This window comes from Amblyraja radiata, chromosome 10, assembly GCF_010909765.2.
Source record: "Amblyraja radiata isolate CabotCenter1 chromosome 10, sAmbRad1.1.pri, whole genome shotgun sequence".
NCBI classification, from domain to species: Eukaryota; Metazoa; Chordata; class Chondrichthyes; order Rajiformes; family Rajidae; genus Amblyraja; species Amblyraja radiata.
In genome coordinates, this window is record NC_045965.1 from 29779889 (window position 1) to 29807817 (window position 27929).

At 42.3% G+C, this 27929-nt stretch overlaps 1 protein-coding gene across 6 annotated transcripts in view; it reads left to right on the forward strand.

The window, feature by feature from the left end:
• Window positions 1-2460: 2460 nt before the first annotated feature.
• Window positions 2461-27929, forward strand: part of sgip1 (SH3GL interacting endocytic adaptor 1) — a 103736-nt gene continuing 78267 nt past the window's right edge. For 2 of the 6 annotated variants that reach the window (XM_033028434.1, XM_033028431.1), the window contains exons 1-3: window positions 3057-3282; window positions 17139-17202; window positions 24610-24634. In XM_033028434.1, coding sequence (XP_032884325.1) covers window positions 3273-3282; window positions 17139-17202; window positions 24610-24634 — 99 coding nt within the window. In that variant the 5' untranslated portion in view covers window positions 3057-3272. Of the gene's footprint in view, window positions 2843-3055; window positions 3283-17138; window positions 17203-24609; window positions 24635-27929 lie in introns of those variants that run through there. The other 4 variants (XM_033028435.1, XM_033028436.1, XM_033028430.1 and 1 more) reach the window with 3 other exon arrangements.

Genomic DNA, 27929 nt, shown 5'->3' on the forward strand with positions numbered 1-27929 from the left:
CCTGCTAAATGCAATGGGCTGATGTGTAGTACGCAACGGAACGGAACGTGGGTCTTTTTTTCATCCATTTCCGTAACCCGACCCGACCCGACTCGCAGTGTAATCAACGTTGCGGGGGAACAGTTTGTGTTAATAAATTAAAATTCTGAAAATGAGGAGAAGATTTTTACCAAATAACTTTTATTTTTATTTTACGAGGACGTTTCCTATGGGATCTTTGGCGCGGAGAGGGAAGCTGGTTACGGATATGGGGCCTAAAATTACCCATGAATCTGCCCATGACCGTACTACGTCTTTTTCGTCGAGTGGACTATCTTGCTTGTTATAGGATCTTTGGCTTTGACAGTCCGGATTCGCCTTCCAGAGGGAAGTGAATCAAAGAGTTTGTGTCCAGGGTGAGAGGGGTCAGAGATGATCTTACCCGCTCGCTTCCTGGCCCTTGCAGTGTACAGTTCGTCAATGGAGGGAAGGATGCAGCCAATAACCTTCTCAGCTGATCGGACAATTCGCTGCAGCCTCCGGATGTCGTGCTTGGTGGCTGAGCCAAACCAGACCATGATCGAGAAGGTGAGGACTGACTCTACGATGGCTGTATAGAATTGAACCATCATTGCCTGTGGCAGATCGTGCTTCCTCAGCTGCTGCAGGAAGTGCATCCTCTGTTGTGCTTTTTTGACTGTGAAGTCGATGGTAACCCCCCACTTAAGGTCCTTGGAGATGATTGTTCCTAGGAATTTAAAAGACTCCACAGATGTGACTGTGGTGTTGTTGATGGTGAGTGGGGTGAGGGGAGGGGGAACTCTCCTAAAGTCTATTATCAATTCAACTGTCTTAACTGTCCTCTGGCACTGTAAGGCAGCAACTCTACCACTGTGTCACTCTGCCACACTGAAAAAAAGAATTTCAAAGGTTTGTAGGATCATTGGCTTCTATAAATTGTCTCTAGTTTGTCGAACAAAACTTGTATATGGGTGATCACTGGTTGGCATGGACTCAGTGAGCATAGGGGCCTGTTTCCATGCTGTAACTCTAAACTAAACTAAATTAAATTAAACTAAATAAACTAAGCTAAACATACAGTTCAGTAAAGTATGACTATACAAAAGCGCAATCTTAGATTAAGTACAAACTTTATAGAAATTATCCACTGTGACATTATATAAGATTCACCAGGTTTTGGTGCCTTTTTCAAAGCCCAAGTGAGTTTAGGTGCAGATGGCCATACAGGCCCGTTGCCCTGGCAACATTGCAGGGTTCGCTGACTAACCAAAGTTGTAGGCACTCTCCACCACTGCTCCACACTCTGTGCTGCTGCAGGCCGTGTCCTGTCCATGCGCTCGGTTTTTGGAGCAGTGCCCGATCTAGTCGAGCCCCAGGCTGCTGTAGGGCCTCCAGCCGTCGTCTCGGTGTAGATCCTCACATCGTCCAGTAAACCATCATCTCTCTCCTCGCCTGGCCACCGTTCAACCTTTCCATCACAGCTAACTATCATCTGTTATTTTTGTAATTATACATGGTTTAATGTTGCACACATTTCAAAAACCAAATGAAATCCGGGTTAGCAGATATAATTCTCACCTACTGTAGATGTGATCAGAATTTATAACCACAGGCCTGATGATCATTCTCACAGTAGAAGAAAAATTCCTATTACTCAATTGTTTGCAATTACTTTTCCTTGGTTAAGTGATTGCTCGGATAATTCTCCTTCCCTAATATTATGTTGGCTGCACAGCAAAACAAGAGGAATTTGTTCCATTACCACATGATGTTAATGAAGATCCAAATCCTAATGAAATATTTTACTGAGGAGGACAGGTAAAGGGAAACTCGACTGCCAACAGCACCCGCCTTGTTTTCATTTTTACTGATCTATTTTTTTAATTGAATATATAATTTTTTTAACTATTTTTCCACACGTATAGGTTTGCCTCACCTGCCAACGCATAAACTTAAAAATCTGCAGGTTTTCAGATAAGTTCACAATCAATTCACACACAGATTTGAACAGGTTTAGCATTGTCATGATTTCAAAATGGTTAGGCAGAAATGTAAAGGATATTGTTACATTGACATGGAAAAATGGAAGATGAAATGCTCTGAAAAAAAATCTGTCTGTGTTATTCAGTAGGAGACATCTGTGTCCGTCAGCTGCCAATATTCTCTCTTTATGCATACACGATAATTTATTCAGTTTCCCACTGTGTTCTGCCGTTATAGGTAAAATCTGTTTAGCCACACAGATTCCGAACACAGATTCTTGTGCTTACGCTGATTATTTTTCCTTTTGATATCGGGTTCCTTCATGACATACTGTTTCCAAGTTTCTCGCTACGCAGGCTGGGAGGATTTTATTTCTCTCCATAATCCTTCTGGGGATAATTGTTTATGACGTGACGTCAGCAGGATTGATTCCTCTTCAATGGCATAGAGAGCATGCAAGGGAGAGAGAGAGAGAGGATAGAGAGTGAGAGAGAGAGCGAGAGAGCAGGAGAGAGAGAGAGGATAGTGAGAGAGAGCGAGAGAGCAGGAGAGAGAGTGAGAGACAGAGAGAGAGAGAGAGAGAGAGAGAGAGGAACAAGCAGAAATGTGCACCAGCTTTCTGACAAAAGGACGCAAGGATTAACTGGCTGAATAACACAAGAAATGTGCTGTAACCTAGTTGTTGACATGTAGCCTTGGGAGCGATATGAATGATTAAGTGAAAAAAGCTTTTTACTTAATTTTTTTGGATGCTTGGCCGTTGCCAGCTAGCAGCAAAGGATTCTTTGTTAATCTTACAGTATTAATTTTATCTGCCTGGCTACCAAGTAGGATTATAAAACGGCGAAGTGCGTCACAGGTATGTTTCTGTGTGTGTGTCTGTCTGTCTCTCTTTCTGTTTGAATGTTTGTGTCCATGTGTGTGCAATACCAGAGAAAGGTGGGGAGGTGGCTTTTCCCTGTGTTCCCAAGGGGTATTGTGTCAGTTAATGGCAACCATGTGATTAGCAATGGAGCAAAAGCAATTGGCTGAACTAGCAGTTGTGTTGAGCACAGCCAGCTTCCTCTCCCTGCCTTTTTATCAGCATCATTCTGTGATCCTGCAGCTGACAGCAACCGTGGCATCCATGGCCTACACCTGCACCATTTCCGTTCTGTTTTGGCATGCAGAATAGCGAGGGGTTGATGCTGATCTACATTAATTCCTGTTGAATTTATATGTGATAATTGGCCCCTGCTTTCCTGTGTCTTTCAGGATCTTTCGAGATTGAGGAATGCAATTCTGCCACCATGATGGAAGGTAAGCTTCAGCCTCTTATAATATTTTAAGCCGTCCTTCTAAATTAGCCGACCAGAAGTAAGCAAATGAAGTGTTTTGATTCAAATGCAATTGTATTATGCTGTGAAAAATCAAGCATTTATATTTCAAATTATTTTTATTGTCGTGCGTTGCTTCCTATTATGCTTTGGGCAGCAACTAAAAGCAAATGACCCTTATAGGTCCTTGAAAGACTTGATGTCCTCAGTTTTTTAATGTATCTATTTCTGATGGATATTTATTGCCTACAGGGAAGTTTAACAAGGCTGTTTCAACAGTAGCATTATTAAAACTTCAAAATTGTAGAGATTCCTGCGTGATAATATGTTTCTGGATGAAAATAGTCTGGGCGGTGAATAGTTTAATTACAGATCGTACCTCTGATTTAAACAAAGAGCACCAGTAGTTCCATATTCAAGTAGGTCTCACAATGAATTAGAAGCTGTGCAAGTATGTAGCGAGGTGATACTTGCAGTAATGTACAGGATATTTATGTGCCATTTGTGCAGACAATCAGGCTTGCGTGGCAATAATATATTCTGTTGCATAAGGTGCATTTACTTCATGCCTCCTATGTTCTGTTTGCTAGCTGTCTAAAATCATACATGTTATATGAATTTGAACCATCTGATCGTGTTAATTTGAAGTGAAAAGGATGCAACCTATGAGATTACTTTTTAATCAGGCCTGCTTAGTTTCAGCTTAGTTTCCTTTAAGAATAGTAAGTAAGTAAGTTTATTGGCCAAGTATTCACATACAAGGAATTTGCCTTGGTGCTCCGCCCACAAGTAACAACATGACATACAGTGACAGTTACGAATGACACAGAAAACACTAAACATTAATAATAATAAAACATTAATGATAAAACACCATTGATCAAGCATGTGAACCAACAAAATACCAGATCAAAGTCACCATAGCCAGTGGAATAACAGAAATGAAGGTCCTCGAATCCTCTGTATAAGGGCAGTATGAATGTTTGAAATTTAATGGCCATCTCTGCATGGTTCAGTGAGGTTTAGTGGGCTGACCTCTAGCATGCTGAGACCAGGTGCCAACACTCGGACACCTCCTCATACCTCTTTCTCCTTCCCAAAATCCACAAACAGACCCTCTGGTTCTGCCTGTTCCTGCCCATAGAACTCATCTCGAAATACCTTAGAGTGATACAGCGTGGAAGCAGACCCTTTGGCCCAACTTGCCCTCACCGATCAACATGTCCCAGCTACATTAGTCCCACCCGCCCGCGTTTGGCCGATATCCCTCTAAACCTGTCCTACCCATGTACCTTGATTCCATCTAATTCCTCCCTTGTCCACTGCCTTCCAGACCACATCTGTGACACCTCACACACCCTTCAACTTTTAATATCTTTCTGTTTTCAGCCCCCCCCCCCCCCTTCTGTTCTTCCTTTAGACAGAGACCCAATCAATTTCCCTCTACTAACACCCTCCCTTGCTTTGTGGGTCTTGGCCTCACCCTCAACAACTTGTTATTTGACTCCTCTCACTTTCTCCGTTATAAAGGTGTAACCATGGGCACCCACATGGGCCCAGCTATGCCGGCCCCTTTGTCAGTTATGTTGAACAGTATTTGTTCCACGCATACAGTGACACCAGCCCCCCAACTCTTTCTCCATTATGTCAACAACTGCCTCTCACCCCGACAAATCTCCTTGATTTCATTAACTTTACCACTAACTTCCACATTGCCCTCAGATTCACTTGGACTATCTCTGACTACCTTGCTCCTCTCTCTTGTTCTCACTGTCTCCATCACAGCGACAGACTATCGACTGCCATCTACTACAAACCTATCGACTCCCACAGTTATCTAGTCTACACTTCCTCTTACTCTGCCTCTTGCAAAGACACTACCCCCTACTCTCAATTTCTCCCTCTGCCGCAACTACTCCCTAGATACGACTATCCATACGAGACCATTTTGCCTTCCCCCTCCTCTCCCCTCTATTTCCCCCCCTCCTCTCCTCTCCCCCTACCTTCCCCTCTCCCCCTTTCCCCTCCTTCTCCCCCTCCCATTTCTTCCCTCATTTCCCACCAGCTCCCCCTCTTTTTCTCCCCCTCTTTCCCACCCTCTCCCTTTTTGCCGTCTCTTCTATTCTGTTTTCCCCCCCTCTTTCCCCTGTCTTTCTCCCCTCCCCATTCCCCTGTCCCACCCATCACCCGTCATCTCCCCTCTCTCTACCCTCCCCTCCCCATCTCCCTCTTTCCCCCCTTTCCCGCTCTTCCAATCCCAACCCTCACTTACCCCTTCTTCCCACCTTTCCCTTCACCCCCTCCCCCCTTTACACCTTTCCCATCTCACCTCTGCCTCCTTCCCCCCCCCCCCCCCATTGTGTATGTCCTATAATGAGATTTTCACTAAAGTTGGTGAACAACAGCAGCACCACTGTCAATGGCCTGATGTGGAAAAGAGGCTTTTTCCTGCTTAAAATTAGAATCAAATTAACTAATATAGAAAATATTGTGTGAGGGAAAAAAAATGAGCTTTCAATAGAGGGATAATAAACTGCTCTGTTAGTCCAATAAGATGAACCATTGACAAACAAAATGCTGGATTAACTCAGCGGGTCAAGCAACATCTCTGGAGAAAAGGAATAGGTTTTGGGTCGAGATCCTTCTTCAGACTGAGAGTCAGGGGAAAGGGAAACAAGAGAAATATACGGTGATATAGAGAGAGATATAGAACAAATGAATGAAAGATGTGCAAAAAAAGTAAAGATGGTCCATTGTTGGCTGTGGGCTAGGTGATAATGACTTATGACAATGAAACTCACCAAGAGGTCAGTGAAACTAGTACAACGGACAGGGTGGGGGAGGGACGGAGACAGAGGGGATGCAAGGGTCATTTGATATTAGAGAAATCAATATTCATACTGCTGGACTGTAAGCTGCCCAAGCGAAATGTGAGATGCTGTTCCTCCAATTTGCATTTGGCCTCACTCTGACAATGGAGGAGGCCCAGGATATAAAAGTCAGTGTGGGAATGGGATGGGGGGGTTAAAGTGTTTGCCAATCGGGAGATCGCGTAGGCCAAGGCAAACTGAGCTGAACCATTGCATAGTTAGTGTCTTTTATATGCCTTCTGTAATAAAATAAATAAATGTGTGTTTGTTTAATTAAACATTCCGATATTTTAGAATTAAGTAAAAAGTAGTTAAAATATTTCCGTGTAACAGGTGGAATTAATCACTTGCTCCTTTTCCACAATTCAGAGGGGTTCTGCAATGCATGAGTGATCTACCTTGTACGATTGTTGTCCAGTAGGTGAAACTGCAAGTTTTACACATTGAGACCAAAAAAATCACATTTTTTGGTATTAGTGACATTACCAAAATATTCAATTGCGAAAATTATCCTTTTTCAATGTAATTCTTAATTTATCAAGATAGCATTTTGGAAGAGAATGGGGTAATTTGGGATAGCCAGCATGGTTTGTGTGTGGCAGGTTGTGTCTCAAGAACTTGATTGGGTGAGGAGGTGACAAAGGAGATTGATGAAGGTAGATATTGTGTGTATGGATTTTAGTAAGGTTTTTAAAGTCCCACATGGTAGGCTGATCCAGAAGATTAAGATGTATAGCATTCGGGATGACTTTGTCATATGGATTTGGAACTGGCACACGGAGGGTTGTGGTGGAAGGTAGCTGGAGGTCTGTGACCAGTGAGGTTCTGCAGGGATTTGTTCTGGGACCTCTGCTAATTGTGATATCTAAATATGGGTGTTTCCGTAAATACAGCACTCAATTGTGAAACTGAAGGTCTCCAAATTTCCAGGTTATTTTCCTGTTTTTTATGTAATATTCCCATTGTTTCATATCCTGTATTTTAAGTAGTATAGATCATGGTGTATAGCCAAAATAATTAAATGAAGCAAAAATAAATAAATCTGTTTTTACAAAGAAAAATGTGAGATATGTCCCTGTGTTTTCTTGTATTTTTTGGTGACATTTTTCAAGCAGAATTTCATCAAATACTCAGGCTAATTTATACCAGAAAGATTATATTAATTTTGCAATTAAATAACTCTATATAAGCCAAATTTTGATTATGCTTATGATTTTTCTCATTTATCACCCGATTAGATGGTTTTCTGATGTCCCAATTTTTTGGAGCAGAACATGAGCAGCGATGCCCCTTTGGTCACGTGTGAAATGTGTCACATGTGAACCGTTTTTATATTCATTGTTTCTTTTTTTATTGTTTATATTTTGTGTTTAAGGTTTCCTTTGAAATACTTAATAATGAATAGATGTTACAATCATGAAATAAATATCTAGTTTGCTCATCTATTTTAGTGATATCTCATTCTGTAGTCTCTCCCGTTGTCAATGCTATTTATAGCGCTATAACGAGGTTTTTTTTGCACACGTCATGATATTTTTTATTAATTCAAACAACATGATTACAATGACCCTGGCATGAACTATAGGCCACGTGATGGGTTAGGTGCCGACATTTTGTAAGGGAGCTTTGAAATCAGTAAGTGTCCGATATGTCATATGTTTCTTTTTTTTTCCTTTTTTTTCCCAAAATTTGAAAGTATTAAGTTTTGGTCAAAAATTGGTTGATTTTGATCACAAATTAGCTCAAAAGGATCAAAGGTAGGCCCATTTTGAATCCTGTGGTATTTCATTATGATTTAATACATTTCATATTTGGCCACCCATGTCACAGGTTGATGTGAATGGCCTGGATGTCGCTGTAGATGGATTGGAGAGTAGTTTGCTGACAATACCAAAATTGAAGGAGTTGTAGACACTGGGGAAGGTTGCCAGAAGATACAGCGGGATATATATCAGCTGCAGAAATGTGTGGAGAAATAGCAAACGGAGTTTAACCCGAGCAAGTGTGAGGTGTTGCACTTTGGGAGGTTGAATGAAAGGAGAGATTATACAGTTACTGGCAACACCCCAACAGCATTGATGTGCAGCGGGTTCTTAAAGTCCAAGTTCTTAGCTCACTAAAGGTGGTAGCACAAGTAGGTAGGGTGGTAGAGAAGGCATATGGTATGCTTGCCTTCTTTGCTAGGAACATTGAATATAAGAGTCAGGAATGCATGTCTATAGGATTTTAGTTAGGCCACATTTAGATTATTATGCACAGTTCTGGTTGCCCCATAACAGGAAAGATGTGGAGGCTTTGGAGAGGGTGCAGGGGAGATTTACGAGAATGCTGCCTAAATTAAAGGGTTTCAACTACAGGTAGAGGTTGGATAGACTTGGATTGTTTTCTCTGGAATGTCAGAGGTTGAAGGGAGACTTAATAGAAGCAAATTAAATAATGAGAGGCGTAGAAAGGGTAGACAGTCAGCACCATATTCCCAGGATGGAAATGTCCAGGAGGGCATAGCTGTAAGGTGAGAGGGGAAAAGTTCAATGGAAATATGTGGGGCAGGTTTTATACAGAGGATGATGGGGGCCTGGAACGGTGGTAGTGGAGGCAGATACAATAGTCACATTTTAGAGGCTTTTAAATAGGCACATGGAAGTGCAGGGAATACGAATCATTTGCAGGCAGATGAGATCGGTTCATTTAGACATTATGTTCAGCACAAACATTGTGGGCCGAGGTGCCTGTTTCTGTGGTGTACCGTTCTATGTCCTATCGTGCAGCTTGTTTATGAATTCCATCAGGAATGTGGAGTTTCTATTGAAAAGATCATGCTTAAATTGCATTCCTTTTTTCTGTCCACTTTTGTTTATTCGGCATCTTGGTAGAATTAGCATATGTCCATTATTCCAGGTGAAGTAGATCATCGGACCTCTCGGCTACATCTGATATGATTTTAGCAGCAGTAGGCCATTCATCCCCTCGACTCCGTTCAACCATATAATACCTTCATTACTGATCATAATCTGACTGTCCTTCCAGTTTGTCTCAATAATCTGATCATACCTTTGGCTTGTAAAAAACTGTTGATTATCATTTCAAATTTATTAATTAAGTGAGTATCTACTGCTTTTTGTGGAAAGACCCTGACATCTGCACCTCCACCATCTTTTGTGTCAAATGCAGCACATTTTGATAAGGTAAGTGCTGCATGCACCTCTTTTCATTGCGGTGAGCAGTGACTAAACACTCCACATTGGAGAAAGACTCAAAAAGCTGGAGTAACTCAGCGAGACAGGCAACATCTCTGGAGAGAAGGAATGGGTGACGTTTCGGGTCGAGACCCTTCTTCAGACTGTGTTTGAAGAAGGGCCTCGACACAAAACGTCATGCACTCTTTCTCACCAGAGATGCTACCTGCCCCGTTGAGTTACTTCAGCTTTTTGCGTCTATCTTCGGTTTAAACCAGCATCTGCAGTTCCTTCCTACACATCTCCACATTGGAGACACATTGACTGTAGGAGTAAAAACAGGCCACTGAGACAGGCCCATGAGATGAGGTTACATCTATACCACATCTCTATTTGCTACCCTAAACTACAGGTCCCTTAACATCATAGCGATGCTAAATAAAATACATGTCTCAGATTTATGGTTATTAATTAAATTAGCATCAGCTGCTATTTGTAGAGAAAACGTACCAGAGTTTAGTTTAGTTTAGAGATACAGCCTGGAAACAGGTCCTTCGGCCCACCGCATCCGCGCCAACCCGTGATCCCCGCACACTAACACTATCCTACACACACTAGGGACAATTTTACAGAGCCAATTAACCTGCAAACCTCTACATCTTTGGAACGTGAGAGTTTACCGGAGCACCCGGAGTAAACCCACGCTGGTCAAGGGGACAATGTACAAACGTGCCACACCCTTCTTTGCATGAAAGTAAATTTTAATTTTATGAGCATGTCCCCTTGTACAAAGCAACCTCACCAACAGAAAAAAAAAGAGAACCCTGGCTCAGAAACGCTCTTAAATTACCGTGTAGAATTATTTAATCTAGGGAAATGCAGTGCTAGTTTACATAATCTCTCTTGGAAATCTTGAGCTGATAATATTTTCATCACCATTGCTGCGTATCTTCCAGGCCTGTTGATTAGTTGAATCCAAAGATTCCAATGTCATTTCAGGAAGAGTCTGTAAAACAGAATTGTCATTTGGTGGCTTTGTATTTGGTGGCAGCTGTTGGCAAATTGATGTTGGTTTGAGAGATGAGATTCAATCATCAATTGAGAGATGATTGAACACCATCGTCTTCCTACATGATTACGGAGAATCAATACGCAAACATGTTCCATCTGGCAAATGTAATCCCCATGATATTATTAGATGAGCAAATGTGTAAGGATAGATAATCCGCTCTCCCAATTCAGAAAGAAAATTAAGGAAAAGGTCTTTTTGATTATGTCAGAGTCATAGAGCAAGAAAGCAGAGCCTTTCTTCCAACTCATCCAAACTAATCAAGATGCCCGTCTAAAATAGTCCCATTTGGACCATATGTCTCTAAACCTTTCCTATATATATTTACCTGCCCAATAGTTTTTAAATGCTGTTTTTTTTACCTACCTCAATTACCTCCTCTGGCAACACATTCCATAAAGCCACCAACCTCTGAGTGAAAAAGATTCTCCCTCAGGTTCCTTAAATCTTTACCTTCTCACCTTAATCCTATGTCCTCCAGTGCTTAATTTCCCTATGCTGGATAAAAGACTGTGCATTCACCCTATCTATTCCCATGCTCTCTAGAGATCACCCTTGAGCCTCCTGTTCTCCAGAGAAATGAAGTCTTAGCCTGCCCAACCTTTCCATATAGTTCAGGCACTTGAGTCCTGGCAAGACCCTCGTGAATCTTCTCTTTCCAGCTTAATGACATCCTCCTTATAGCAGGGTGACCAAAACTGAACTCAAAACTCCGAATGCAGCCTCACCACTGTCTTGTACAACTGTAATATAACATTCCAACTTCTATATTCAGTACTCTGACTGTTTAAGGCCGATGTACCACAGGCCTTCTCTACCAGTGATGTCTCTTTCAGAGAGCTTTGTACCTGTACTCTTAGATCCCTCTGCTTTACCACATTACCTATTCACTATGAAGGTCCTGTCCTGGTTTGGCTCCCCAACCTCACACCTATCTGCATTAAACTCCATTAGCCATTCCTCAGTCCATTTACCCAGCTGATCAAGACCCTACAATAATTTTTGATAACGATCTTCACTGTCTATAATATCACATACTATAGAGTCATCTGCAAAATTACTAACCATGCCTTATCCAAGTTCCGTATCCTCATCCATCCTTATCCTAGTACCGATCACTGAGACACACCACCAGTCATAGGTCTCCAGTCCGATAAATAGCCTTCCACCAACTCAGTTTCCTTGCATGGGCTATTCTGTATCCAGTTAGCTATCTCATGATCCCATGAAGTCTAACCTTCCAGAAGAGCCTACCTACCATGTAGAACTTCATCAAAGGCCTTGCTTAAGTCTATTTTGACAATGTTTATGGCCTTGCCCATCTTGTACATCATGACTATCCAAATGTGTTTTTTATATCCTATCCCTAAGAAAAATAGGATATATTTATTGAGGAAATTACATCATGTATCTGACCAGATCCTCTGGTGTGTGAATTATGCTGAGGGCATAACATCAGGCCTCAGGTGAATCAGAAATGTGCAATCGAATTTCCCAATGCTGTCATCAGAAAATTGTACAATCATGTTAAAGTTTCAGAGAAATTATTTCTATTAACATTTTACGCTTGAAAAGCGAGCATAAATGGCTCCAATTTCTCAGCAAAAATGTTTACATCCTGGAAAAAGTAGTGTATTTTCATTCATAAGCTTCTGAGAAACAAATCTGGGAAAACATTAAGCATGGTTATCTAACTTCAAACTAGTGTTAAGGGCATTGGAACAATGGGGTAAGGCCATCTTTGGTAGCAACTTGCTCAAGTTGATTGGAGCATGTTGTTAGCAGCAAAAGGAATGTCTGGAGAGTGGGCTAATCATTTTTCAAAGTTTGATGATAGAAACATAGAAACATAGAAAATAGGTGCAGGAGTAGGCCATTCGGCCCTTCGAGCCTGCACCGCCATTCAATATGATCATGGCTGATCATCCAACTCAGTATCCTGTACCTGCCTTCTCTCCATACCCCCTGATCCCTTTAGCCACAAGGGCCACATCTAACTCCCTCTTAAATATAGCCAATGAACTGGCCTCAACTACCTTCTGCGGGAGAGAATTCCAGAGATTCACCACTCTCTGTGTGAAAAAAGTTTTCCTCATCTCGGTCCTAAAAGATTTCCCCCTTATCCTTAAACTGTGACCCCTTGTTCTGGACTTCCCCAACATCGGGAACAATCTTCCTGCATCTAGCCTGTCCAACCCCTTAAGAATTTTGTAAGTTTCTATAAGATCCCCCCTCAATCTTCTAAATTCTAGCAAGTACAAACCGAGTCTATCCAGTCTTTCTTCATATGAAAGTCCTGACATCCCAGGAATCAGTCTGGTGAACCTTCTCTGTACTCCCTCTGTGGCAAGAATGTCTTTCCTCAGATTAGGAGACCAAAACTGTACGCAATACTCCAGGTGTGGTCTCACCAAGACCCTGTACAACTGCAGTAGAACCTCCCTGCTCCTATACTCAAATCCTTTTGCTATGAATATATGATAATTCAGGACATGCCTGTTCCTGTCAGATATGTATTTCTCCTTTACTGTAGAGAAAGGCATGAGGACAGGTGAACTTCAGGAAGTTGATTGAAGTGCCCTGAGGGTAGTCAGTATTGCAGAAAGAAATAGAAAAATTGGAATGATTGTACCTTTGAGTTTAGACAGTAAAGTGATTAAAATATTATATCTCCAATATGTAATACTTACTTTAGAGCAGTGAATGAATCAGAGGTGCAACGATTTAAAAAAAGCCAGAGTGGGTCTATGATAGAAAACCTGAGAGTGAATATGTTTTATTCTGATGACTAATATCTTTGCACATCACATGTGAATTAAACTCTGGAGCAAAATTAATCTTGGATGTCTCAGTGCCAGCATGATTTCTAAATCTGGAATCTCTATATCCTGGAAAGTAATCCAACAAGCTTAATTTTACATGTCAATACAGATACTACTAAGTTTGATGTCAGTTGTACCTGATATCATGCTGTTCCTATCTGTTCACTGCAGCACAATTACAGTATGTACGATCAGAGCAGTCCTGCTGAGTCATTAGCCTAACTACGGTAAGCTCTACAGATCTCACTCATCCCCCAGAGCGAGAGTTCTGAAATCTCCTTGGACACCAATGCAATTATTGCACTTAAAATTTATGGCGAGTTAAATTACAAAAATAGTAATTCTTCCAAGAGATTGATTTCTGTTGAGATTTCAGATTATTGGTAATTCTGATAAATAGTCTTCGACCTGTAAATGTAGCTATTTCTCTTTGCAAATGTGGTCTCTGACTTGCTGAGTGTTTTATACGTTTTCAGTTGTATTACTGATTTCCAGCAGTTTTTTTTAGTTTTAGTAATTTCTTTATTACCCACTGAATTTTTTCCTGTTTATGTCTCTAAAGGACCTGTGTCTATTTTTGCAAATCTATCCTTTGTAAATACTTGAGCATTGGTGCCGGATGTAGAGCACAGATTGTGTTAGAGGGAACATGAGTGCCCAAGGCATCAGCCTTAAAAAGAGTCATTATAACATATGTGCAGAGAGAAATATGCATTACTGTCAGTGCTACAATGCGGGAATCTGTCATGAAGCTTTGCCTTCCACTTTGCTCTTTCAGAATCACTCCACAGTTCACTCTGCAGAGGCTGTCTCTGCAGGACTGGTATTGGATGAGCCAGTGCAGGCAATGCAGCGCTGAAATGCACGGTTCAGCTCTGCACTCTGGCTGGCAGAGTGAGTTTGGACTATTGCTGACAGCTGGCAGCTTTTGCTCCATGTGTTGACAGTAATCCAGGTCCTACGGTGCCTAGTGTCACAGATGCGCACAACCCACAGCAAGGGTATGTACTTGTTGGGCTGGAAAAGCAAGAACACCTATTGTAGTGTATTTGGGTACTTGGAATTGACTCAAAAGAACTCTCAGATACAGGAGTAAACTAACAAGCTTCTTTATTGCAGGACGCCACCATGAGTCTCCCCTAGCGCATGCGTCCCCTCGCACAAGACATAACATATGCTAATTATATTACATACATCACACTTATCATCACTCTGAGGACAACACTACATGGAGCTCCTTTAAAACCTCTCCATGCAGACTATTTGCTGGAGGTACTCAGCTGGTCGGGTAGCATCTGTGGGGGGAAAGTAATGGTCAACATTTCAGTTCATAGCCCTACATCAGGACTGAGAGTGAAGAGGAGGTGTACAGTATCTCTCATCCCCTCATCTCCACCCCCCTCTTTCTACTCTCAGTCCTGATACAAGATTTTGACCTGAAATGTCGACTATTCTTTTTTACCCACGGATGCCGCACAATCTGTTGAGTTTCTCCAGCAGATTGCTTGTTGATTCCATCAATTGCAGTCTCTCCCAATCTGTTTAAAGTTCTTGTCAGTTTGTTTTCAAATTTTATTTTCTCCCCTTCATCAACGTCTTATTCACCTGTTTCTGATTTTTAGAATTTTCGCACTATTTTTGATACTATTAGCTTCTTTTCAAAGTGACACTATATGTATTTTTCACATTAGCCATCACTATGCTACCCTCCCTGTACATTTTTTATCCCTCAATAATTGTTAGTGACAGGAGGTTTACTCAACCAAATTGACTCATTGTATCACCAACTGATATCTACATAATTAAAAGTCTCATTTTGACCACTTCTGCGCTGTATATTGATTTTAGAAAAAACGCTACCATATATCGCTAAGAATTTTGGCCATCTCACTCACAGTCCTCCTCTGCTGAGCAAGCCCCGAGGGTTTTTCCCCATCAATAAAAAAAAGTTATGAGTGTTTAAAAAAACCTTGAGATCCTCTCGCCTGTCAATCACCACGATGAAGCCCTGTCTGTGCTTGAAACTGCAAAGCTTTATTAGGTCTGACTTGTGTTTGGAAGGAATAAATGCTTTATGAGGTCCTACTGTGTTTGGTTCAAAGGTCCCGCTCATTTCGAGACTTCCTGTTGTGTGTGTGTGTGTGTGTGTGTGTGTGTGTGTGTGTGTGTGTGTGTGTGTGTAGCTGCCAGCCCAAGAATCCATTCGGCCCACAATGTCCATACTAGCCCTCTGAAAACCAGTCCCTTTGGCCCACAACACCGTGCTAGCGCTCCCAAAGCCCCCCCCCCCCCCTCCCCCTCTACTGGCCAGCAATATTGGAATTGGTGGAGAGGTGGAATATTGCGTTGGGGGACCAGCCCTCCCGTGTGAAGCTGGGACCCAACAGGTCCCACTTAGTCTAGTTGAGTAATAAAAATGTGAACGATAGAAATTACATAGTGATGGAAAATTAGAAATATTAAACATGGTCTTAGATGGTTAGTTCCTTAAAATACTGTTTTAAAAACTCTCCTGTATGTATTCCATATGCTGAATGGTAGATATTTTTAGTCTGTCACTATGCTGTGTGACATTACAAAATATATTTCATAAATTAAAATTCCAAGCTACTTTTGACAATTTGTGTTGGCAATTGAATGTGTAGTTTCACAATATAACCCATTTTGCATTCTTTTTTTGGATGAGAATGTACTAGAAATTCTCAGTATGTTTGCAGATGACACTAAAGTGGATGTATCGTAGATAGTGAAGATGATTATCATAAATTACAGCAGGATCTTGATCATTTGGGAAAGTGGGCTGAGGAATGGTTGATGGAATTTAATGCTGCCTGCCCTGTATCTTTTGCTTTTATTGATGTTATTCCTCGTATTTGAAAGATGCTTTCTTTCAATGTTAATGTGTCATTTTCAAAAATTTCATGCTTCAACTACATTAAATGTTTGTCATTCATATAACTCTGCGTTAATCTACGTGGTTGAGTGTGAAATAAACATCCCTTTGATTAGTGTCCTCTCATTTCTACAGTAGATTTTCTCTGCATAAAGCCACTTGAAGCAAAATTGCGAGGCACTATTTGGTTTTCCTTGCAAAAGTAATAATTAAGTACATATATGCAGTGTGAAATGGGGAAATGCAGGTTATTAAAGCTAAATTTTCAACAGTACACTATGTGTAAGAACCATCTCTGGCTGCTTTCTAGGCAGAAAGGCAAAAAATCTAACTCTTCTGCAGGTCTCATTCAAAATTTCAGTGATGATAGTAGGACCATGCCCACCACAGGAAATTTAGCCTTAATCAACAGAGGGAGGAAGGGGGAGGAATTTTTCAGGTTTTACCCTGCTAATCATTATCCAACGAAAGGCCGTTGAGTTCGTGTGAGGGCAGTTTATGTGCCAGCACTCACTGTCGAGAAGAAGTTACTTGGAAAAAGATGGGAGCCGAAAGGAAATATTGTAGAGTTTAAAAAAAAGAGTTCTATTTAAGTTTCTGAAGAAGGTAGCTATCAAACTATAAAACGAGCAGCACAGTCGCACAGCTAGTAGAGCTGCTGCCTCACAGTGCCAAAGACCCCGGTTCAATCCTGACCTCGGGTGTGGAGTTGTGGAGTTTGCACGTTCTCCCTGTGACCTGGAAACTTCCTCCGGGTGCTCCAGTTTCCTTCCACTTACCAAAGACTTTGGGTGTGTAGGTTAATTGGCCTATGTAAATTGCCCCTGGAAGTGTATAGAATAGTGTAGAACAGACGATTGGCGGTCAGCGTAGACTCAGTGGGTCGAAGGGCCTGTTTCTATGCTGCATCTCTAAGTAAACAATCTTATTTATCTGACGTATAAATTATCATTGATCTTTTTAATTTCCATTTAATGTCAAGCTTACTTTCTTTGTGTTTAATTAACAGGATTGAAAAAACGTACAAGGAAAGCTTTTGGTATACGGAAGAAAGAAAAAGACACTGATTCAACGCAAGTATTTGGTCTAAACCAATTCTCTTTTGGCAGATTGGGTTGATCCCTTGTGGGATAAACAAGGTGTCACTGCCGGGTTTGTCTCAGCAATGAATTATCACTGGAATCTTGTCAATTTGAGAAAAGCTGTAAAGACATTCACCAGTATTCTTCAGTCTTATTATAATGTGTCTCTGGGCAGCCTAATTGGAAATCTTGATACGCTATTACCATTAAGTTCAGCAATCGCATTGTAAATAGAGGTGGTGGTTTTGTTGTTTGCCTTATTTTTCTGCTTCAAAGCTATCTTAAAAATGTATTAATTTACTTACGAAAGCTGAGGGGTAATGGGTACTTTATTCAGCACTGCTCACAAAATATCAATGGTCAGAAGTCGAGAACATATAAATGTTTCATTGGAGTGCTTTGAATGGTAGGACTTTGTTACACAATTTACTCAAGTTATTAGTGATGGGTATTTCATGTGATAGGTATGGTCCTGCCATCATCATTTAAAAGGCAAGTCAGTGGACAGGCTTGGGCAAGTCAACGTCAAGTCGGAGCAGGAGCGGCAGCTTTGAGCGGCAAACCCATTGATTATTTGTGGCATCCAAATTGGTTAACTGAGTAGCTAATTACAAGATGTAATAGGTAGAAAATTGGCTTCATGGAAGGAAGCAGAGAGTGATGGTGGAAGGTTGTTTTGCAGACTGAAGGCCTGTGACTAGTGGTGTGTCTCTCAGGGTTAGGTGCTGGGCCAATTTGGCATCGCTATCATTGATTTGGATGAGAACGTACTAGGCATGATGAGTAAGTTTGCAGATGACATTAAAGTGGGTGGTATTGTAGATAGTGAAGATGGTTGTCAAAAAATGCAGCAGGATCTTGATCGTTTGGGCAGGTGGGCTGAGGAACAGTTGATGGAATTGAATGCAGAGCAATGTGAGGTGTTACATTTTCAGAAGTCTAACAGGAGCAGGACCTACACAGAGAATGGTAAGGCTCTAGGGGGTGTTGTAGAGCAGCGGGATCTAGGAGTGGAGGTACATAGTTCGTTGAAAGTGGCATCACAGGTAGTCAAAACGGTTTTTGGCACATTATCCTTCATCAGTCACAGTATTGAATATAAACGTTGGGAGGTCAGTTACAGTTCTATAAGACATTGGTGAAGCCACATTTAAGAGTATTGTGTTCAGTGTTTGGTCACAATGTTATAGGAAAGATGTTGTCAAGCTGGAAAGGGTACATAGAAGATTTACGAGGATGTTGCAAGAACTACGGCCTGAGCTATAGGGAGAGGTTGAGCAGGCTAGGACTCTATTCCTTGGAGGGCAGGAGGATGATGGGTGATCTTACAGAGGTGTACAAAATCATGCGAGGATTAGATCAGGTAAATGCAGTCTGTTGCCCAGAATAGGGGAATCAAGAACCGGAGGACATTGGATTAAGTTGAGGGGGCAAAGATTTAATAGGAACCTGAGGGAGAACTTTTTTTACACAATGGATGGTGGGTATATAGAACAAGCTGCCAGAGGAGATAGTTGAGGCTGGTACCATCATAACATTTAAGAGACATTTGGACATCTACATGGATACGGTAGGTTTAGATGGTTATGGGCCAAGCTCGGGAAGGTGGGTGTAATGTAGGTGGGGCATGTTGATCGGTGTGGCACATTGGGCCACAGTCCCTGTTTCCAGACTCTATGACTCTATGACTGCTCATCAACACTCCACAGTGCCCAACAGTGAAGGTCCTGCCCCAGTTTGCCTTCCCTAAATGCAGCTGCCTGCAATCTCCTGGCATATTCCCATTGACTAATGGAGTCTAGAGCACAATCTCAACGTGATCATCCCTTTTTCTTTCTCTGCTCCATCCATACAGCCTCACTGGATGAAGCATCAGTAATATAGAAGCAAAGAGTTGCAGATACTGGTTTATGTCAATAAGATGGACATTAAGTGCTGGAGTACACAGCGGGTCAGGCAGCACCTCTGGAGAAAAATAATGGATGGCTTTCGGGTTGAGACCCTTTTTGAGACTAAAAGTTGGGTGTGGGGTGAGGGAGTTTATAGAGCTGGAGGTGAGAAAAGACCAGGACCAATTAGCGCTGGTCAGAAATGATCTCAGGCAGGGGGTGCCTGGTAGGTCCATTGTTGGCTTGGTCAGGTGTGATCTCAGGCGGGAAACAAAGTGCAGAACTGTGGAACTGGTAAAATGACTACAGTGGAGGAAGGGGGCAAGGGGGAAGGGACAGGGCAGTGTAAGTAGACGTTACTTAGATAATTCAAAGTTCATACTACTGGGTTGGGAAGGGGTTGAAACAGTTTGCAACTGGGAGATCCCATAGGCCGAGGCTGATTGAGCGTGTCTTTAGTGAATCTACCAGGAATGTCATCTTGAAATACTGCCGTGGCATTCTCCATAACCAATAAAGCAACACCCACTGCCTCTTTTATCCCAACTTTATCTTGCCTGTTGCACCTGTGCCCTTGAATGTTAAGCTGCCAGATCTACCCCTCTCTTTGCCAAGTGTCCGTAAAGGCTACAACGTCCAAGTCACACAGACCTATCCACACCCTGAGGTCTCTGCCTTGTAAATTACAGTAACATGGTGCAGCTGGTAGAGCCATTGCCTCAGTGCTAGAGACCCAGGCTCGTGTTTGTAGGGTAATTAGCTCTCTAAATTGCCCTTAATGTGTATGGAGTGGATGTGAAGGCGGGATAACATAGAACTAGTGTGAACAGATGAACAATGGTCAGTGTGAACTCGATGGGCCAAACATAGATTGAAGGTGAGAGGGGAAGTTTGGTTCTGGCTTCACAACTGTCACAAATGTTTCCCAGAAATGCCGGGGAACCAAGAATCTAATTAAAATTGGAAATGGAAAGAAATTAATATTAGTAAACAGTGATGGAGAAAATTAATTACATTGAATGCTAATAGGTTACTGGAGCCTGATAATCTGCATCCTGGAATACTAACAGAGGCAGCCCCCAATACAGTGCATGCATAACTTCTAAAGTGCGAGAGATTAAGCAATAAAGCCACTTCTTCTCGACCAACATAACATCACCTATTCCTTTTCTGCAGAGATGCTGGCTGTCATCCTGAGACTCCAGCTTTTTGTGTCTGTTTTCAGTTTAAACCATTATCTGCAGTTCTTCTGTCTACAATGAAACAAATGAATTTTCGGAAGGTCATATGGGTTAAAGCATATGGGTTTGGGATTAAAAAAAACTCACATGAACTGAAAAGTAAATAAAAGACCAAGTGCAGAGGATAGGAATAAATACAACTTTCTTGTTGTGGCAAGCAAAGACCAGCGGGGTACCACCGGAATCATTACTTATGTTCCAGCTGTTCATAATGTACATCTGTGATTCAGATGAGGGAATCAAATGTAATATTCTTATGTTTCCCAATAACAGGAAATTGGATGGAATTGCGACTTGTAAAAGAATTGCAAAGGGTTTCAAATGGATTTAGACAAGTGTAATATGTGGGAAATACACGTGGATATGGTATAATGTGAATTACCAACTTTGCTAAGAGAAGCAGAAAGGCAGATATTATTAAAATGGTGATCCAAAAAATTGCAGGTTGAAAGCTTGAGAAAAACAGAAATTACTGGAGAAACACAGAAGAGAGAAGTCTGAAGAAGGATCCCCACCCAAAATGCTGCATATCTGTTTCCTCCACAAATGTTGCTGACCCGCTGAGTTTAATTTTAATTTTTGTTTACTCCAGCATTTTCTATTATTAAAGTGGTGATAGATTAGAAAATATTCATCTGGTCATATAAGGAAAGATTCGGTTAACTAGCCACATATTCACTTGAATGAGAAGAGCAGGTAGATAAGGTGGTCAAAAAGGCTTTTGGCACTTTGGTCTTCATCAGTCAGAGTATTGTATAGGAGTTGGGAGGTCATGTTACAGTTGTATAAGACGTTGGTGAGACCGCATTTAGAATATTGTGTTCAGTTCTGGGCACCATGTTATTAAAGATATTGTCAAGCTTGAAAAGGTTCAGAAAGGATTTACGAGGATGTTACCAGGACTAGAGGGTGTGAGCTTTCGAGAGAGGTTGAGTAGGCTGGGTCTCTATTCCCTGTGTAGGAGGATGAAGGGAGATCTTATAGAGGTGTACAAAATCATCAGAGGAATAGATCGGGCACAGTCTTTTACCCGGAGTAGGGGAATCGAGAACCAGAGGTCATAGGTTCAAGGTGAAGGGGAAAAGATTTAATAGGAATCCGAGGGGTAACTTTTTCACACAGAAGGTGGTGGGTGTATGGAACAAACTGCCAGAGGAGGTAGTTGAGGCTGGGACTATCCCATAATTTAAGAAACAGTTGGACAGGTACATGGATAGGACAGGTTTGGAGGGATATGGATCAAGAGCAAGCATGGGATGAAGGGCCTGTTTCCACACTGTTTATCTTTAGTTTTGTATTGGTGGGGGGGGAGGGGGAAACTTTTTTTATCTCTTATCTCGACGGAGATGTGACTTTTTCCATGTCGTATCTCTGTCTACACTGCGGCCTAAGCTTTTCCCACTGAGAGTAGGGAAGATTCAAACAAGGGGACATGACTTGAGAATTAAGGGACAGAAGTTTAGGGGTAACATGAGGGGGAACTTCTTTACTCGGAGAGTGGTAGCTGTGTGGAATGAGCTTCCAGTGAAGGTGGTGGAGGCAGGTTCGTTTTTATCATTTAAAAATAAATTGGATAGTTATATGGACGGGAAAGGAATAGAGGGTTATGGTCTGAGCGCAGGTATATGGGACTAGGGGAGAATACGTGTTCGGCACGGACTAGAAGGGTCAAGATGGCCTGTTTCTGTGCTATAATTGTTATATGGTTATATTATATGGTTATAAGTAAGTTGGACCAGTCTAGCTGGCACATTGTTGGCCGGTGTGGGCGAGTTGGGATGAAGGGCCTGTTTCCACACTGTTTATCTTTAGTTTTGTATTGGTGGGGGGGGAGGGGGAAACATTTTTTATCTCTTATCTCGACAGAGATGCGACTTTTTCCATGTCGTATCTCCGTCCACACTGCGGCCTAACATCGTGGAGTTGGCGGCCACTTGCTGGGACTTCTAGAGCTTCAACGCAGAGCCTGCAAACTTTAACATCTTGGAGCGGATTATCCCTTTGTCAGGGGACAACCTTTAGTGCTCCAACATGCGGGAGTTGTGGACTTTAACATCATAGAGCTCGCAGTCCCTGGTTAGCGGCTGACTTCGGGGACTCCAAGCTGCAGGAGTTTCGCCCACCCTGAAGCAGGAGCTTAGGCCCCACTGATGCCTTCCATCAGTGGGGAATGTGGAGGAGCCACTGTGGTGGATGTTTATGTCAAAGTTTTATGTAGTTGTGTGTCTTGGTACTTTTTTGGTAGGACTGTATGGCAAACCAAATTCCTCAAATGTTGCAAAACATACTTGGTTAATAAATTATGATTATGATTGTGATTATGATGAGAGCAAGACCAAGTCTTAGCAATGGCTCTAAATCCAGTCCTCATTTAATGATTGTTTTTGTCAAATTTAACTAAATTGCAGATTGAGGCAGAATGTTTACCAAGACTTTATATTGAAGATAGACACAAAAGTCTATCTTCGGTGTAAACCAGCATCTTCAGTTCCTTGGTGCCTTGGTAGTTGGCCTTAACACCAAGGAAGGTTGAAGTCAGGAGAGGTGGTGGGCGGGCATTCCGCAGAGCAGCCTACAACTGGTTGGACTGATGTGTGTGTTTATGTTGTTTTTGTGATTGAATTTAACAAGTAATCATTGACTGTCACCTTAAATCCAGCTGCGAAAATCAAACAAAATTTGGGCTAAAATAAGTAGGGTATGAATGTTAAATCAGTGAAAATAACATGACTTGTACTTTACTGCCTGGCAATTGGCATCTCCATAAATTCAGTTGGCACTTGGTCTCTGTAGGTTAATCAACATTTTCTCCAATTATGTGGAGCCATTAAACACCAATGTTGCACAACCAGAACAGATTATTTTCATCTGCTTTGGATGTTTAATGGCTGTGACACAGAGGTGTGAAAGGAGCAAGATCACAAGAGTGCTAGTGCCGGTCTTTTTTTGTACTTGCGAACTGACTGAAGTTTCATAAAATTGTTCACAGTAAAATCACATGGTAGGCAGGCACAACATTTGATGAAAGTTTGTTTATCTCGAGTTTATTGGAAGGTGTTAAAAATTAATCCCCCTGCGAACCCACACTATTACCTAAACTTCCTCCTTTCTTTCTGCTCCAGAGTTAATTATAATGTAACTTCCAAATTAATGCAACTTTTGCCCAGAGTTCCTTGTTTTAAATTAGGTTTCCATCCTTGCAGCTGCTGGGGACAACAGAGGCATTTTATCCCTCATTGCCTGCTATCTATCTTTTGACATGGTTGACCACACCGTCCGGTTCTATTGTCATTCAGCTTGATGGGACCACGCTACCTGACTATGATCTTACCTATCGAGTCTCAGCAATTAGCAACTATGCTCTCAGCTGCCACACCCCGTGGCAATTCTATCTATGTACCTTGCTTGTCCCAGGTATTTCCCGAAACCTTCTCCTTGACCAAATTTTCCTCTATCTGAGTTCCTGCGAGGTACATAGCATTACTTTAAATGCACCATATAGATAGACTTCTTGCGGGTGGAAACTATAGCAATCCATATCACAACAGTTCCTCGTTCCCATGTTTCTTTGTTCAAAGACAGTTGGCCAAAGTCAAATGCAAGTAATTACAATAACACTTTGTTCAAAGCGAAGATGTGGAGGTGTCTATACTGCAACTTTTCCACATAATGAATGCCCAAATATCTAGTTTTTCCTAAACCCTCAGAAGCCAGCAAACTGTCAGTGGCTCAGCACTTCAACTCCCCCTCCCATTCCCAATCCGACCTCTCTGTCCTGGGTCTCCTCCATTGCCAGAGTGAGCAACAGCGGAAATTGGAGGAACAGCACCTCATATTCCGTCTGGGGACCTTGCGTCCTTATGGCATTAACATTGAATTCTCCCAATTTTGCTAGCCCTTGCTGTCTCCTCCCCTTCCTTAACCCTCTAGCTGTCTCCTCCCACCCTCCCATCCGCCCGCCCTCGGGCTCCTCCTCCTCCTCCCCTTTTCCTTCTTTCTTCCCCCCCCCCACCCCCCATCAGTCTGAAGAAGGGTTTCGGCCCGAAACGTCGCCTATTTCCTTCGCTCCATAGATGCTGCTGCACCCGCTGAGTTTCCCCAGCAATTTTGTGTACCTTCGATATTCCAGCATCTGCAGTTCCCTTTTGAACAGTATCTACTACTATATATGTTGATATATACTAATATTATAACATCTTACATCAATAATTCTATTTTGAATATGGCACTTTTTGCTTAAAAATACAATGTTCTCTCTTTCCATACAGTGGTTCACCAGACAGAGATGGAAATGTAAGTATTCATTATTGGTTAATGTGTATATTAAATAATCACACCAATATTTGTAACACATTGCATTAATAATACAGGTGTCTCTTGGTACATTTGCTGCTCTGTTTCAAATCCAGCCAAAGGTCTCAGCAACAGCAGACTCACTAGATTACAGATTTGTTTCAACAGAAACATTGTTCACTATGAACTTTCCATTGGAAACGAGGCAGCATTTGTGGGAAGAGATAAACATTTCAGAACAATTATTGGGTTCTAAATCTTTTTCCCTTTGAACTGCTTGAGCTTTCCTGTTTTAATTTCAAATTTCCAATATTTGCAATATCACACAAGACGTCAACTCATCCTGTCCCACCCCTCTTCCTAATCTTTATTAAGTATTGACAATCTGCTCTCTACTTTTTCAATCCAGATGAAGGGTCTTAATTCAATATCTTGACTCTCCATTGCCCTCCATAGATGCTGCCTAACTCGTTGAATTTCTCCAGATTTTAGCATCTGCAGTTGGCTTTTATCTCCATTAGGGTGCAAATAAACTGTACCTTACATATGTCCTCTGGTTCTTGATTCCCCTACTCTGGGCAAGAGACTCTGTGCATCTACCCCATCTATTACCCCATCTGCGAGATCAGTGTGGGGAATACTAATATATGTAGTAATTTTCAGATTGAGAAGGTGCTGAGGCTCTTGAACCTCAGGATGAGGTATATGGAGTACTTAGAAGTTCATGATAAAATAGGCCGAAGTCAGCATGGTTTTGTGAAGTGGAGATCTTGCCTGACGAATCTGCTGGAATTTTTGATGAAGTAAATAGGAGGACAGACAAAGGAGAGCCAATGGCTTCAGTTTACCGAGATTTTCAGAAAGCCTTTGATTAGGTGCCACACGTGAAGATGAGAGCCCAAGGTATCAAATGGCAGCTACTAGCATGGATAGCAGGTTGGCCACATGGCAGAAGGCAAGAATGGCAATAAAGTCAGTCACTCTTTAGTCAGATGGTAGTTAATCTGTGGAACATTGCCACAGAGGGCAATGGAGGGCAAGTCAGTGGATATTTTTAAGGCAGAGATAGACAAATTCTTGATCAGAACAGGTGTCAAGGGTTACGAGGAGAAGGCAGGAAAATGGGATAAGGAGGCGGAGATCACCCATGATTGAATGGCGGAGTGGACTTGATGGGCCAAATGGTCTAATTCTACTCCTATAACTTGTGAACTTGTGAAAGGGGGCTTTTTCTGGTTGGCTGCCAGTGCGGAGTTCAACAGGGATTGGTGCTCGGACTGCTACTCTTCACATTGTATATTATTTATTTGGATGAGGGGATTGAAGGTTTTGTGGCCAGGCTTGCAGATGATATGAAAATAGGTGGAGGGGCAAATAGCGCAGAGAAAGCAGAGACTCTGCAGAAGGACTTGGACAAGTTGGGAGAGTGGGCAGAGAAGTGGCAGATGGAGTATAAGGTAGCAAAGTGTGTTTGGTAGAAGGAATAAAAGTGTAGACTATTTTCTAAATGGGGAGAGAATCCAGAAATCAGAGGTGCAAAGGGACTTTGGAGTGCTGCTGCAGGATTCCTAAAAAGTTAATTTTCAAGTCAAATCTGTAGTAAAGAATGCAAAGCATTGCTAGCATTTATTTCAAGAGGGCAAAAATACAAAAACAGGGATGTAATGCTGAGGCTCTATAAGGTGCTGGCCAGGCCGTATTTGGAGTATTATGAGCAATTTTGGGCCACATATCTGAGGAAGGATGTGTTGGCCCTGGGTTAACATATGATGAGCATTTGTCAGCACTGGGCCAGTACTCGCTGGAGTTTAGAAGAATGAAGGGGGACCTCATTGAAACACTGAATAGTGACTGGCTTGGATAGAGTGGATGTGGAGAGGATGTTTTCACTAGTGGTAGAGTCTAGGACTAGAGGTCATAGCCTCAGAATTAGATGTTCCTTTAGGAAGGAGTTGAGGAGGAATTTATTTAGTCAGAGGGTGGTGAATCTGTGGAATTCTTTGCCACATAAGGCTCTGGAGGACGAGTCAATGGATATTTTTAAGGCAGAGATAGATAGATCCGTGATTAGTACAGGTGTCAAGGGTTATGGGGAGAAGGCAGGTGAATGGGGTTAGGAGGGAGAGATAAATCAGCCACGATTGAATGGCTTAGTAGACGTGATGAACCAAATGGCCTAATTCTGCTCCTATCACTTATGACCTTGTGACCAAGGCCTGATGGGATCTATCGCAACTTATTGAGGGAGACAAGAGGGGAGATTGCGAGGGCCTTGATAGAAATCTTTTTTTTTTCTCTCACTATAGGACTGAAAAGTGGCTAATGTTAGATAAATAGAATGTTAGAATACTTTATTGTCACAGTGAAATTCTTTGCTTGCATACCTTGCCAAGGTATGTAAATAGTCACCTATAAAGGGCGTTTACAAAGTTATAACCCCCCCCCCCTCCCTGTGCAAGTTTCCCCTTTGTTCTTCCCCCCTCTCTCACGGTGGTCCCCCCACACCGTGTCCCCCATTGTCCGTTGCTCTTCCCACCACCCTCACGGCAGTCCCCCCACGTTGAGTCCTCCTTTGTTCCTTCCCTCGGCAGCGGCGTCCTCACTTCCACGTATACGTCCTCGTCCGTCAGTCGACGCCATCATTGGACCTCTCCACCAATGCCGGGTCCTCTCCGGACGCCTCTGTAGTGCCAACCTAGGCCCAGCTGCTTGCTCCGCCGACCCAGGCAACGATGGCCGCGGGATTGGCCAACCCGCAAGGCTCCACCTCCGACCCGCGTGGCTCTACCTCCGACCCGTAAGGCTCCACCACCTGCCTGCGAGGCCCAGGCTCCAACCCGCGAAGCTGTTTCATTCTTGTTTCTTTGTCAAGAAGGGAAGTGGAGAGAACCCGGGGAACTATCGGCCAGTGGTCCTCATGTCAATGGTAGCGAAACTGTTGGAGAAAATTCTTCAAGACATGACTTACTTCCATTAGGAAGAGAATGAGCTAATTAGGGATAGCCAGCATGGCATTGTACGTGGCAGTTCGTGTCTTATTAAATTGATTGAATTTTTTTGAGGAGACGACAAAGCAGATTCGTGAAGGTGGGGTAGTGGATGTATACATCGACTTTAATAAGGTTTTGGACAATGTCCCGCATGGTAGGCTGATCCAGAAGATTACGATGTATTTTAATTCACGATGATGGTCGTATGGATTCAGAAATGGCTTATTCATAGAAGACAGGGTTGTGGTGAAAGGGTGATATTCTGGCTGAATATCTGCGACCAGTGGAGTTCTGCAGGGATCTAT